The sequence below is a fragment of the Myotis daubentonii genome, chromosome 2 (assembly GCF_963259705.1).
Source record: "Myotis daubentonii chromosome 2, mMyoDau2.1, whole genome shotgun sequence".
NCBI classification, from domain to species: Eukaryota; Metazoa; Chordata; class Mammalia; order Chiroptera; family Vespertilionidae; genus Myotis; species Myotis daubentonii.
The window spans coordinates 30872471-30888486 of record NC_081841.1 but is presented as its reverse complement, the minus strand read 5'-3'; the positions used below and the strand labels follow the sequence as shown (position 1 = coordinate 30888486).

Genomic DNA, 16016 nt, shown 5'->3' with positions numbered 1-16016 from the left:
TCAGAGAACTTCCAACTGTGCTGACTGAAACAGCATCCTACCTTCTTTCTCTAGTTCCACTGCTTGTCTTCATGGCCCTTTTCACTGACTTCAACTATTAGTTTATTGTCTTATCCCTCCCCTCCTCACTAGAATGTAAGTTCTGTGAGAACAGGGCCTTTTGCTCTATCCGTTCCTGTGTCCCTCAAAAACACTGAACATAATATAGAATTGAGTAAGTACTGAATTGATACATTTTCTTTTTTCTAAAACATATTTTATTGATTTTTTACAGAGAGAAAGGGAGAGGGATGGAGAGTTGGAAACATTGATGAGAGAGAAACATCGATCAGCTGCCTCCTGCACACCTCCTACTGGGGATGTGCCGGCAACCAAAGTACATGCCCTTGACCGGAATCGAACCTGGGACCCTTCAGTCCGCAGGCCGACGCTCTATCCACTGAGCCACACCGGTCAGGGCTGATACATTTTCTTGATCCCTCCTTTATTGCTCCTTTGATTCCGTTTTCTTTGAGTTCCTGTTTTGAATAGAGTGAAGTTGAGGGGAAAAGAAACTAAAAAATCATATAAACAGTAATATTTTACTTTAATTTTGCCTGAAAATGCTTTACGGTATGTAAGATGATATAAATTACACTGCAGGCCCTAGCTGGTTTGCTTAGTGATTAGAGCATTAGCCCACGGACTGAAGGGCCTGTTTCAATCCCAGAGGTACGTACGGCGGTTGCAAGCTTGATCCCCAGCCTTGGTCAGGGCACGTGCAGGAGGCAACCAATTGATGTCTCTCTCACATCCATGTTTCTCTTTCTCTCCTCCTCCTCCCTTCCACTCTAAAAATATTTTTTTAATGGAAAAAATATTCTCCAGTGAGGATTAACAAAAAAATAAATTACAATGCAGCCTGAAAACACATCCCTGAGCCTTGTATAGGCTTAACTCTCATTTACAGTTAATGGAGCCAGGGCAATGGATGAATCGATAGCAGATTACTATTCGAATTGGTTTGAAAGTCTAGTTTCTAATCTGGAATGTAAGGAGCTCAGAAGTCGACTGTCCCAACAGGTAGAAGTTGAATTGTGTATCAACAATTCTTCTTAGATCCATCACAGAACGGAGGTCACAAGGCAATGCACTGACCCAGGGAGGAGCTGGAGAATCACAACCTACCAGCGCAGAACCTCCATGGGAACCAGCAGTGGGGTAGGAACACCTACTGTAGTTGGCGAATGGCTGAAAGCTCAGTGTAGATAAGGTGGAGTTAAAAACTCCAAGGGACCCAGTCATACACACACCCAGCCCCACACACTTTGTGTTTTACCCCCAGGAGTCCTACCAGATTCTCACAGCAAAGACAGGGAAAGTCCCCTCTTGCTTTTTGCCGGAGGACGGGAAAGCAGCCATTTTCAAAGAGACCCAAAGCATTCAGCAGTTTTAGTTTGTTTTTTAATTGATTCCAGAGAGAGGAAAGGGAGAGGATAGAAACATCAATGATGAGACTCATTGATTGGCTGCTTCCTGCCCACCCCCTTCTGGGGATCAAGCCCACACCCCTGGCATGTGCCCTGACCGGCAATCGAACCATGACCTCCTGGTTCATGGGTCACTGCTCAACCTCTGAGCCACACCAGTGGGATGTTCTGTAGTTCTTGAGGAGGCCTGCCCTCTAGGGAAACTATTTCACCAGAACCTAACCCTACTGAAGTTTTGTTGGGGCCTAGCTGACCTGGGAGAAGTCTTCCAGGTGGGAGAAGGGCAAATACACCCAACTACAGCCACTTCCAGCATCCTGCTCCACCTAAGGAAGGAAACACTGAGAGGCCTGGCAACCCTTTTTGGGTCTCCTCCAGCCTACAGCTTTGTTACTTTCACCTTAATAAACCTCCCCTTTGGTTAAAAACAACAACCACAAAAACCTGAGAGGCCCTTGTGAAGGTCATAGCCCAGGGGCACAGGCTCACTCCCCCCCACCCCTCCCCACACACACACACCTCCCCACATCACTAAAGCCTATTGACAGTGGTTCTTTAGCAGGCACATCATGTCCAGCTTTCAACAAACAATTACTACATGGATGCCAAAATGTAAAAAAACACATTTCAAAGACAAAAGGCAAGCTGACTCAGAAAAAGCAGGCACATTGGAATTATCAGGCCAGGAATTTAAAATAATTACATCAATATGCTAAGATAATATGTATCAATATACTAATGGAAAAGTAGACAACTTTCAGGAACCAATGGCTAATGTAAGCTGAAAGACAGAAATTAAAGGACTCAAGAAGAAATCCTAGAAATAAAAACACGATAACAGAAATGAAAAAATGACTTTGATGGGTTCATTAGACTGGACACAGTTAAGGAAAGCATCTGTGAGCTTGGGAATATATCAAAAGAAATTTCCAGCCTAACCAGTTTGGCTCAGTGGACAGAGCGTCGGCCTGAGGACTCAAGGGTCCTGGGTTCGATTCCAGTCAAGGGCATGTACCCTGGTTGCGGGCACATCCCCAGTAGGGGGCGTGCAGGAGGCAGCTGATTGATCTCTCTCATCGATGTTTCTCTCTGTCCCTCTCCTTTCTTCTCTGTAAAAAAAAATCAATAAAATATATTTTTTTTAAAAAAAAAAAGGAAAAAAAAGAAATTTCCAAAACTGAAAAGCAAAATATTTTTTTAAAGACTAAGGAAAAGGGGAACAGAATAGATACAAACTTCGGGACAACTACAAAGGCTTAGCATATGTGTGAGGGGAATACCAGAAGAGAAAAAGGAACAGAGGAAATATTGGAAGCAATAATGACAGAATTGCCCCCAAATTAATGTCAGACAGCTAAACACAGAATAAGGATAAATGCCCCCCAAAAAATCTACAACTAGTCCTATCATATTCAAATTGTAGAAAAATAAAAGAAAAAAAAATCTTGAAAGAAGGGTGCAAAAATACCATATATATAGAGGAGCAAAGACAGAATAGCAGCAGGCATTTCCTCATAAACCATGCTATGGAAGACAGTGAAATATGTAATGAAAGAAAAACAAAAACACCAACCTATTAATTCTTTATTCTGTGAAACCATCCTTCAAAAGTGAAGGAGAAATAAAGACTTTTTCAGACAAACAAAAATTGGGAGAATTTGATGCCAGGTCTGCCTTGCAAGAAATTGAATTTCAGAGAGAAGGAAATGATATATAGGTCAGTGTCGACATAAGAAATGTCCGAACTTGTAGAGAAGTTTTGATTTAATTTCAGTCAAGATGACAATTGCTGGGAAGCAAAATTTTAACGGATTGAGAAAATGCTCCAAAGAATAGCAGTTTTACAACTTCATACATTAGAAGCAAAAGAGAAGACGTAAAGGGGTTACATGAAATCTATTGCTGGTAGATTAGGGAGGCAGAAGAAAAGAAAACAGCAAAATCTCTGGAATTGGATATAAAGTAAAACAGAGACACTTTTTTTAGATTGGTGGGTGCAGGACAGTGGTCGGCAAACTCATTAGTTAACAGAGCCAAATATCAACAGTACGACGATTGAAATTTCTTTTGAGAGCCAAATGTTTTAAACTATTATAGGTAGGTACATTGTTATTAACTTAATTAGGGTACTCCTAAGCTGGCCTTTGCTAAAAACGTCCTCAATCTGATTGTGGTACATTCGCTGAAGTCGACCTCTTCCAACTCTCCCATCCGCACTCGTATACTTGTTTCGTCTATCTCCTTTCCTTCATCCTCTCTATATGTCCAAACCATCTCAACATACCTTTCTCAATCCTCGACACTACATCTTCTTTCACTCCACAACGTTACCTAAAATTAACTTAATAAACTTTACTTAAAGTTTTAAGTCAACTTCGCACGTGGTATTTTGTGGAAGAGCCACACTCAAGGGGCCAAAGAGCCGCATGTGGCTCGCGAACCACGGTTTGCCGACCACTGGTGTAGGATAATAACATTTGCAGCACTTAGAGATGGTACGTGGGGAACAAGATAACAATGAGGGGTTCTGTGGTCTCCTGTTCTGGTGGGGGAAGTGTTCCTGAATATGGGGTTTACCCTGACATTGCAAAGGTATGTTATTTTAGATGCAAAATGATCACTTTAAGGTAAAGAATGACCTTTGTTAAGGAAGCTAAAGGCCTAGGATGACTCATTTTTGGTTAGGAAGTTTTATGTTCAGAATATCCTATGTGGCTATTTTTGGTTTCTGAGTATGTAGGATCTAAGCCTGTCAGGTTTAGTATGTGGCCCCTTTCTCGTCCACATCAGTATCTACATAAAGAAAGGCAGAGCATTAGAGAAAGAGTGAGGATAAGATACTTCAAATGGTTTTGTATCATATTTACCTTGTTGTTTGTCATAAATTACAAGTAATTTCAATCACTAGGCAACAAAAGTTGTATTAATAACTGGAAATTGTTTGGAATCAGACAAGGAAAAAGATGAGCAAAATGTGGTTAAGATTTCCTTGGCCCTAATTAAGATTCTTTCTGCCCAACCAGTGCGGTTCAGTGGTTTAGTGCTGACCTATGAACCAGGTCACGGTTAGATTACCATGCCGCCCAGGTTATCTGAGAGTCTCTCTTCATCATGGATGTTTCTACCTCTCTCCGTCTCCCTTCCTCTCTGAAGTCAATAAAAATTAATTTATAAACAAGGATTCAAAAAAGTCATATACATAAGAAAATTTTTAACAAAAATTTGTCCTAAGAAATTATTTTCTGCACATTTTAAAAAATATTTTTCATTGAAACCCCCAAAATGTACTTGTCTTCAAAACCCTAGGCTTTGTTATTCAGATAAACATCAATTTTACAATATAAGAATTTGTTTGCCTTTTAGAGAACTGTTTTAAAGACTTTTGACCATATTTTCCCATTTTTATATTTTATTCAAGTATCTAACTTTTGTTAACTATATTATTAAAATTTCAAATAGCAAAGATAACTTAATCGTTGCAAATTATATCCTTTTAAGAGTACTTGAATATTTAAAGCATTAAAGTGTAAACAAAAAAATAATTTTACAGTCAGCACTTTACTGATATGATTATCATTGCTTTCAATGAGAATAAACCAAATCTTAAAATACACATTTGGAGTTCATTACTCCCCATCTTAATTTCCTTTCATCTGAAACTCAGAAGCAATGTGTGTCCACTTTAGGGAAGATTTAGATATGAAAAATTTATTTAAAAAAAATAAACACCTTTCAATTTTACAACATTTTCCACTTTCAAGATTCTTTTAGCTAGAGCAATATATGCCTTGTGGTTTAAACAAGACCTAACTTATAAAATTTCCTTTAGTCCTACTTAGTAAAACAAAACACACAAAAACAAATGGTGAAATATTAATAACTATTAAGAAACCCAATGTGAAAGTGTAAAAAAAATACCAAAAAAGCAAAAATACCATTTGTTGCAGTTACCTAAAATGGCCATTTTTAAAGTATATGAAGCAGCTTTCACTGAAATGCAATGTACTGGTTCATTTTACCAAGATTAAAACTATTATATTAAAATGTAGGCTCGGTGGACTAGGTTTATTTTTCCAAAAATTTTATCATCTGTACCAGGGATTGGCAAGTTTTTCCTTAAAAGGTCAGAGAGTAAATATTTTAGGTTTGCAGGCCAAACGGTCTCATTGCTCCACTCCGAAACTATAGGAAGAAAGCAAGTGCAGGCACCACATCAATGAATGGGTATGCCTGTGACTGCAGTTTGACCACCACTGGGCTAAACAATGGATTTTGAATAAGAGACTAATTATATTTCAGGTACCATATTATAAATGTCATATATGGAAGTTAGAAGGAACAATATAGATGGATAGACGTCATTCAAGAAACATAATTAAAATGTTCACAAGTAGGCCCTAGCCAAGTGGCTTCAGTTGGTTGGTGTCATCCCACGAACCAAAAAGGTTGTGGGTTCGATTCATGGATGGTTCTCTCTCGCTCAAGCCCCCCGGTCCTCACTCTCTAAACATCAATAAAAGCATATCCTAAGGTGAGGATTAAAAAAAAAAATGTTCACATTTACTTGCCAATCATAATTGATGGTGTGTAATAATGTTTACATACAAATTAAATACACTTTCATTCATTTTAATTCCATATTTTTTGGTGTGTTAATAGAATCAGACTAAACTCAGATAAGCAGCAAAGTACCATGAGTGAGTACTCGGAGGCTAATCAAGAACCATGAAATTTGGTTTTGACTTCTAAATATTTCTACACAATGAAAAAACTTTTATGTACTGGATCCCTAAGGAAAATATTAGATGTATATTTCAGGTGTTGTTTTAAAATTTAATTGTTACAATTTTGAAGCTAAATGTGATTTGGTTTTGTTTTATTAGAAAAAATACTCAGCAAGGTCTACAATCATTGGTCAATTAAGAATGACTTACAAGAACATGAGGCAATAAAATAAAAAATACAGGTACAAACTATATATCTGAAACACTTCTATTTGGCAATTTTTTAACAAACCAAAATTTAAAAAGAACAAAGAAGATTGCAGATTACTTCCAGATACAGAATAAAGCAATTAATGAAGTGCTTAAGCAAAAGAAACAAAAACGGTAAGAAAACACACTGCTTTTCTTTTCTTTTTAAAAATAAAATCACATTTGCTACAGATCATATGGATAATACCCTTATTAAACAACCATTCCAGAATGTCTTATAGTACCAGTGCTTTTATTTGCACTTCATTTCATTTTATATGACTCATTTCATGTATATAGCTCTTTACCCCATTGTTTACGAATAAAGTCCCCATAACTTTTATTTTAAAATATTTTAAAGTAAATGAGATATGATTTATGTATCATGAAACTTTCCCATTTTGGAACCAAAGGCTTGGTTCTATATTTTTGTCTATTCTTTAAAAATTTAGTGTAAAAACTGCTGGTTTTTATATCACTGTAGTAAAGTGAAAACTCCTCAATCAGGAGTATTTTCTGCAGTTTGACTGCATATAACCACATACTTTACAATATGTCCTTCCAACAGTAAGGAAATGATTGATTTCACAGTCACTGTCAGAAATGAGTGCCATAATTCTATTATGGGTATAGGTCCTCCCTCAAAAGACTTTCTGGAAGGATGTTCAATGTGTTTTGTTCTTAAAGATATTAACAGTAGTACATAGTCCCTTAAGTCTGCAAAGACATTTATTGTTAAAGAAGGTGCTTTATTAACAATTCCTCTGGCAGCACTAGTGAATTACAATATCCTTCAATATTATTTCTACCCATAATATATACATTTAACTTTCATGCCTCTAGAAAAACATCTACAGTACATTTCATAATATAAAAATATATTACAAATCTGCTGAATTATTTACAAGCAATGTTCTATTATCTCTATGCAACATTTGTTTGATACAATACTAACAAGTTACACATATTTCCATTTCTGTAAGTTAAAAAAAAAATCCATATGGCTTCTTGCTTAACCAAGCAAGAAAGTGATTTTATTTTCTTTTTCAAAACCAACTTTGGTGCATAAAGGATTCATTCAGTTTGACAACACTTAAAAAATACAATTTTTCTTATGTTAAGAAAAAACTAATTAACCAAATGCTTTCCTCAGAAAAAAAAAAAAAATTAGAGGCTTATGTAGGTTAAAATGAAAATAGAGGATTATTAAAATATTTGAAATAAAGGTTTTTCAAAAACCGTTAACAGATTAGTTATATAGGTAAATATTAACATACTGTACTCCATTAGAAAACCCTAGTCCTGAAAAGGGAGCCACCAGACATACGGCAACACTCTTTAACAGAAATTTGCAGCCCTAATTCGAAAGACGAATATTTAGTTGATTGCAAATGTCGTTCACTGTTTGCTTAAATACAAATTGAACACTTTTCTTATCAGAGTTCTGCAAAAGAACACAAATGGCAACCAATCACATCTATTTATAATTGATAATTTTCATTGCCTAATATGTCCTAATATGACGTCAAATCGATAGACACTGTCAAGATAAATATCCTTACAGTGCTTTGGTATCTGTATGGGCACACATTGTAATTGTTTTTCTTTCCAATATAAACTACTGCAATCACTAAAGGGGGAAAAAGCAGCTTAAAGCAGCAAGCATGCAAAGCCTTTAAGAAGCTATTCCACTAAGTTGCCAAAAGAGTGTTTGCTCAGTCTCCCACAGTACCATTCCATGAAAATGTGGACATACAGTAATATATTAATATATTCCACAGAAGAGCCTACTTCATTCACAGAATGTTTACACTAAGCATAAATATTATTCTAAATATTGGATTAAAAAAGAGGAAGGGGTTGAGTCTAATGTGCAACTTTTACTAAGCCCATTGTCAGTGACTAAGACTGCAGGTGTCCCCGCTTGTTTGCTTTTTATGTATTTATTTATTTTTTACCTCTTCAACCTCTTCTGCGGCATTGTTCTAGAAAAAGAGAAAAAGGAATATTCTTTTATTCAACTATATCAAAAACACATTAAGTATTTCAAGAGACATTACAAATATTTATAAAATATAAGCAATGTGATGATCATTGATCATCATTAAAGTTTATTTCCAAAGCATTCACACATAATGAATACAAATTTAGTTACATAGTATAGCCTTTTAATTAATCCTTTTTATGTAGCCTGCTAGTGTATTTCTAAAAAAGCATTTCATGTCTAACATACATTTTAACCAACTAATACTACGGAAACTAATGTTTTAAAATCTCAAATAAATAGGTTCTTTTTAGTCTTTTTAAGATATTTTTAGAAGGTTTGCATGCTTTCATTTTGAAATGTGCATAAACAAATTATTTCTCCTAAAACTAGTTAGAATAACTGCTTTTCCCGCTTTTACTTAATTTCACAAGTTTTCCCTACCAAAATCCAAAACATTGTTAATGCTACACCACAATAAATGTAAGGAGTCCTATTACTCTGTACCACTTTAGGGTAAACTAAATTCTAACTTTCAGAATACCAGAAGCATGAAAGTTTAGACTCAAATGTTAAGATTGAGGTAATTAAAAAAACAAAAACAAAAACCTCCACAGAAAGTACCTACATGTGTTAAGAACATCTTCATTACCCAAAAATGAAATCAGTATGTACTGTAGAATTACACTGAGAACATGCAATTCCTATGCACTATAGCATCAACGGTTCTGAGCTTGAATGATTTAAGTCACTTTCACTATAATATCTAAATTGCTTCCTATAGAACACAAGAAGGGGGGGGGACTGTTTCTGTGAAAAAGGAGACCCTTGGAGAGGGGGAAGTACAAGGCAGAGCAGAAACACTGAAGTTAGTTTTAATCATATAATTAAGATTCATGCCCCTTTGTCAACTCTGCCTTGATGTTTACAACCAGTTGTAATAGCAGGGTGACTCTCCCAAAATATCACTCTTTTCGAATGCTAATTTTAATTACATCCTTCAAAGAGGAACCAGAAATAACCTTAAATTAGGTAACAGTAAATAAACAATATTCAATTATTTCTTAAATAGTGACTTTTCTGTATTTTCGGTGGTGGATTTACCTCAATCTTCTTCCTTAAGATATTTCATTGTTCTGTATCAGTTAATTTCTTGATAACCCAGCTCGGTCCACAGAAACAAGGTTTTATTGAACTTAGCACTTTCACCAAAAGATATTTTAAAATTTATTTTTGGAGTAGGAAAACCTGAGTCTCAGTGTTTCCACATGGCAAGGCCCATTATGTTAGAATTTCATTCTCAGAAGATGTCTCAAATTATAGAAACCCTATTGCATTGACTAACATTCCAAAAAGTTGTGTCGTGGAATGAACCAAACGTTCAAAGTGTTAATTACTTCAAAATCTGGCACAGTCTCCTTATGATAACTAAAATTCACATTTGGGATTATCCCAAATTTTTATATGTCCTCTTATTCTTATCCAATCTATTCCTATTATAAAATACATACTAAATTAAAATTTATCTTAAATAGAAATTTTGTTCATTAATAGTGCCTTTAGCCAGGCCGGTGTGGCTCAATGGTTGAGCATCAACCTATGCCAGGACATCACAGTTCAATTCCCAGTCAGTGTACATGCCTCGGTTACAGACTCAAGCGCGTGTGTGCGTGTGTGCGTGCAGGAGGCAGTCGATTAATGATTTTCTCATTACTGATGTTTCTATCTCTCTCCCTCTCTCTCTCTTTAAAATCAATAAAAAAAATTTTGAAAGACTGCCTTTAAAGCATTTTCATCACTTTTAAATATATTTTTATTGATTTCAGAGAGGAAGGGAGGGAGAGAAACATCAATAATGAGAGAGAATCATTGAATGGCTGCCTCCTGCATGCCCCCACTAGGGATTGAGCCCGCAACCCGGGCATGTGCCCTTGACCGGAATTGAACCTGGGACCTTTCAGTCCACAGGCCGACGCTCTATCCACTAAGCCAAACGGGCTAGGGCTCACCACTTTTGAAATTTGGTTAGAGGCAGTATGGAGTTCAGTCACATAGTATCTGTGTAACTTTGGGCAAGCTATCTAACCTCTCGCTTCAGTTTTCTAATCTGTAACACAGAGACAGTGGCACCTATTTCACAGGGCTGCTGTGTGAGTAAAGTACGCGTAAAGCACCTAGCAAAGTGCCTTAGCACACAGTCAGGAAAGTTGGGTCTCTTTTCCCCACCTCTACCCCCCCCCCCCCATAACTCCCTAAGCACAGGACACTAAAGCAAAGGTCAAAGTACAAAATTATTAGAAACGTAAACACTGGGAACTACCTCTTAAAAACAAACAGTACTATATTATCTTTCTCAATTCTATAATTTATAAATCTTTGTGATGTAACTGCCATATAGAAAGCTCGAGAAAACAAGATTATGCTTGGTACTGAATTCAGTACTTAAAAAATAAATCCTAACCTTACACCAAATATTTAGAGAGATTTAAAGATTACAATTCAGAAAGTAAAACATCAAATCAACAATTAAATTACCTGTATATGTTTGGGTCCAAAAGCAAGGCAGTATCTTTGGGTAGCTTTGATAAATGAACTACTTTAGTTTTTAATTGATGTCGCTCACTTTCATTCACCCACACGTCAGGCAGACTATAAATTAAAAAACAAGCCATACATAAAATAACATTAATTTTAAATTTACCACTCATATACCTTCATATTACCCAGCCATTTCTGCTAGTTTGACAGGGCCGCCTAGGTTATTAACAAGCTTCTCATAAGCCAAATGAACTTAACAATCTAGGTAGTGGGATGAGGAGAAATAGCAGGGTGAAATTTGAGGCACAAATTTGGGATGCATTAGGAATTTTTGGTAGCCAAGTCATATCAAACTTATACACTGCCTGTCCTTTAGCTTGCTGAGTGAAATTCACATTTGAGCTTGACATGATGGAAATTTGACACTGAGTTTCTTCATGAAGAAATAAGAAGTAAAAAACCACCAAATTCCACTTTTTAAAAAATGCACATGTGCCCTAACCAGCTTGGCTCAGTGGATAGAGCATCGGCCTGCAGACTGAAGGGTCCCAGGTTCGATTCCAGTCAAAGGCATGTACCTTGGTTGCGGGCACATCCCCAGTAGGAGGTGTGCAGAAGGCAGCTGATCGATTCTCTCTCTCATCGATGTTTCTAACTCTCTATCTCTCTCCCCTCCTCTCTGTAAAAAAAAAAAAAATCAATAAAATATATTTTTAAAAAAATGCACATGTAACCAAAATTCCAAAATCAAAGAAATGTGATCCTATAAGGAAATTCAAATAAAAGCAAATTGATATTTAGATTGATCAATTTCCAGAACACCAAGAACACAGACATTTAAATATATATATATTTTAAAGAAACTATAGGGTTGGCAAAAGCAGGTTTATAGTTTTTCATGTGAAAAATAATACAACAGTAAATAATAACACGTTTCATGTACTCACAACTATAAACCTCTATATTTATGACCTTAATATATAAAAATAGCTCTTACAAATCAGTATGAAAGAGGCTGTGAACATTCATTAGGGATAGAGGGATAGGGTAGACAAAGCACACTAACCATCAATTTACCAAAGATATGAGCAGTTTAAAAATGATCTTACTGCCCTAAGCTGAAGGGTCCCAAGTTCGATTCCGGTCAAGAGCATAAACCTCAGTTGCAGGTTTGAGCCCCAGCCCTGGTGCAGGAGGCAATCAATTGATGTGTCTCTCTCACATCAATGTTTCTCTCTCTGTCTCTTCTCCTCCCTTCCACTCTCTCTAAAAATCAATGGGAAAATATTCTCAAGTGAGAATTAACAAACAACAAAAACTAAAAATGATCTTACTTGTAATCAAAGAAATGCAAAATATAAGAAGGTAATAGCCAGTGTTGATAATAAAGAAGAGAAAAAAGCTCTCTAATGTAGTAGATGGGATTAGAAATTGCTAAAAACTCAGGAGGGCAATACTTATCAAAACTGTAACATTTTGCATAGTCTGTATATTAGCAGACTTTAGAATATCTTTAACAGTAAAGAAAAATGGGTAACTTCAATGTTCAGAAAAAACAACAACAGCTCATTAAATACATTTTACAGGGCCATGTACTTACTTTTTTAATATGTTTTTATTGATTTTTAGATAGAGATAAAGGAAGTGGGAGAGAAACAACAATCAATTGGCTGCTTCCTACACGTCCCCTCCTGATCAAGCCCAAACCCGGACATATGCCCTGATCAGGAACTGAACCGGTGACTCTTGGTGCACAGGAAACCGCTCAATCCACTGACCCACTGCAGCCAGGCTTCAGGACCATTTTAAAATGTCTTACACCAGTCAGTGTAAGGCAAGTACCATATGATTTCACTCATGTGGAATCTAATTTAAAAAATAAACTAACGAACAAAATAGAAACAGACTCATTAGAGAACAGACTGACAGCTGTCAGAGAGAAGGTGGGTTGCCAGGCTGGGTGAAAAAGGTAAAGAGATTAAGCAAAAAAAAAACCAAAACACACACACACACACACACACACACACACACACACACACACACACACACACACACACACACACCACTCACAGATACAATCGCATGGAAATTCCCAGGGGCGAGTGGGAGAGGGTAAAGAAGGGATAAATGGTGATGTAAGGGAACTTACATCATAATACAATATACATAGAGATGATGTACACTAGAATTGTACACCTGAAACCTATATAATTTTATTAACCAATGTCACCCCAATAAATTCAACTTTTAAAAAAGATTTTAAAAATGCATTTTAAGCTCTTTAAGTAGGAGTGGAATTACTAGGATGATGAATGTATGCTTAAAGACTTGTATAGATTTAAATAAAAAATGGAGGCAAAGAGAAGAAGTTAACCAAAGAACTTTTATGCATATATGCATAACCCACATATGCATAATCCATGGACACAGACAATAGTGCAACGAAGGCCTGGGGGAGGGGAGAACTGGATGGAGGGGGTCCAGAAGGGAAGAAAGGACATCTGTAATACTTTCAACAATAAAGATAATTTTTTAAATTATTATTTTTAAAATGTCCTATAGTTTAATTTCCATAAAACCTGAAAGGGAAGGAGGAGAAAGTGGTGGAAAAATATGTCCTGCACTATTAGAAGCTTAATAGTCAAAGGATTTTTTAAAAACTAAATGGATTTCTTTACATTGATATACTAATGTGCACTGTAAACTCAACAAACCTACTTAAGAATACTTAATTCACATCGCATTCATTAACATTTTCTTAAACAGAGTTTATTAAACAAATTTTTAAAAGGTTTCAAAATCCAGGACAAATATTACCACATATTGCTAATTTTTTGAAGAATAAGTATACACAATTTGATTCTACGTCTTAAAAATTTATTCTATTCTTGGTGCTTATCAATTCCATTAAAAATTTCTACAATATTACCTATTATAATAAGAGAAAATTTTTTAATAAAAGGATAAAAAGAAAATTAAAACTAAAATCTAAATTAAGGAACATCTGGATCAGAAGTGCTCTAAAAGGTACTAAAACACCAAGAAAAATGTAATGGTGCTGAAAACTTGGTCAACTGCTTTTTCTATAAAACACTATGGGTTAGATAATGTTTAGAATTTTTTTTAAATAAATGATTCAAACAAAGGGCCAACTAAGGCTGCTTGCATACTACTTTAGGGCCATTGAAAATTCTAAAAATAACCACATCCAATTAAAAATCTTTCATAGATTATCTCTTTAATCCTGACCTCAAAGTATTTCATAGTTTAATTTCCATAATTCTGTTATATTTGAATCCAACAATGTTAAGTAATTTTCGAGTATAAGATTTAATTTTTAAATATATTTTTATGAGTTCAAAGAAGAAGAGAGAAGGAGAGAGAGATAGAAATATCAATGATAAGAGAGAATCATCGATTGGCTGCCTCCTGCATGCCCACACTGGGGATTAAGCCCACAATCTGGGCATGTATCCGGACTAGGAATCGAACCATGACCTCCTGGTTCATAGGTCAACACTCAACCACTGAGCTACACCGACCGAGTATGAGATATTAATAAAAGATATTAGTCTATTAATTACACATAGTATTCCAAATACTTACATGTCTTCAGGCATCCAATGAAGCAAAAGTTTTATCTTTCCAGAATCCTCTTTTCTCTTAGCTATTACCTAATGATAAGAAATCATAACAATGATTTGTAACACATTATTCTAATATCATTAAAAGGCACTTTTAATCCTAATCAAGAACTTTTAAGTGTTGTATCCTGAACTAGATATCACCACCACATCTTCTTCTGCCCTGTTCCCCCCACCCCCCAATTTTACCTTTGATTATGTACTTTCACAAAAGAAAGAGGAAAAAAGGAACTGAAGACAAGGTGCCAAATAGAAAAACCAGCCCAGCCGGTGTGGCTCAGTGGTTGAGCATCAACCTATGAACCAGGAGGTCAGAGTTTGATTCCTGGTCAGGGCACAGGAATCTCGAGCAGGGGATGTGTAGGAGGCAATAGATGAATGATTCTCTCTCATTACTGGTGTGTCTATCTCTCTTTCCCTCTCCCTTCCTCTCTGAAATCAATAAAAATATATTAAAAAAGAAAAACCATATTATGTTTTCTTTTGTTTTTTGTTTTTCTTTTAATATATTTTATTGATTTTTTTTACAGAGAGGAAGGGAGAGGGATAGAGAGTTAGAAACATCGATGAGAGAAACATCGATCAGCTGCCTCCTGCACACTCCCTACTGGGGATGTGCCCGCAACCAAGGTACATGGCCTTGACCAGAATTGAACCTGGGACCTTTCAGTCCGCAGGCCGACGCTCTATCCACTGAGCCAAACCAGTCAGGCCATATTATGTTTATTAAGGGACTAAAAATGCTATTTACTATCTCCTAAGTCTGTGGCTTAGCTAGAATGCTACCCAGGTTCTACACTGGCTAGAATATTTTTAAAGAACAAACAGTAAAGAAAAAATACTTCTAGGAAGGGAAAAATCTGTAATTTACAACGGAGACATTTTTTGTTTGCTTGGAGGTTCTTGGTTGGTTGGTTTTATTTTAAATGAACATCAGCCGAACAGTATTAGGTTCAATCTTAAGGAATCCACATAAATTAAAAGGTGGATCAACCTGAACAAAAAGACCTGTAGAAGGGTCAGAAAAACAATGTACTTGCCATTCATTACCAGATTCTGAAAGTTGAGATAATACTTAAATTAAATAAAAATAGATCAAGCCAAGACCGGTTTGGCTCAGTGGATGGGGCATCGGCTTGCGGACTGAGGGGTCCCGGGTTCGATTCCGGTCAAGGGCATGTGCCTGGGTTGTGGGCACATCCCCAGTGGGAGATGTGCGGGAGGCAGCTGATCGATGTTTCTCTCTCATTGATGTTTCTAACTCTCTATCTCTCTCCCTTCCTCTCTGTAAAAAATCAATAAAATATATTTAAAAAAAAAAAAAGAAAGAAAAAAAAATAGATCAAGATGGTATTTTGTAATTTACAATTTCCATATTAACAAAATTAGCACGTTAGTGTTTTAATAA

At 36.0% G+C, this 16016-nt stretch overlaps 1 protein-coding gene across 6 annotated transcripts in view; it reads right to left on the bottom strand.

Moving 5' to 3' along the window:
• Positions 1-16016, bottom strand: part of AEBP2 (AE binding protein 2) — an 82733-nt gene that overhangs the window by 16985 nt on the left and 49732 nt on the right. Inside the window, exons 6-9 of one of the 6 annotated variants that reach the window (XM_059682330.1) lie at positions 14571-14638; positions 10962-11075; positions 8401-8427; positions 285-554 (exon numbers count right to left, since the gene is read on the bottom strand). In XM_059682330.1, coding sequence (XP_059538313.1) covers positions 485-554; positions 8401-8427; positions 10962-11075; positions 14571-14638 — 279 coding nt within the window. In that variant the 3' untranslated portion in view covers positions 285-484. Of the gene's footprint in view, positions 1-284; positions 555-6324; positions 7887-8400; positions 8428-10961; positions 11076-14570; positions 14639-15450; positions 15617-16016 lie in introns of those variants that run through there. The other 5 variants (XM_059682331.1, XM_059682333.1, XM_059682334.1 and 2 more) reach the window with 5 other exon arrangements.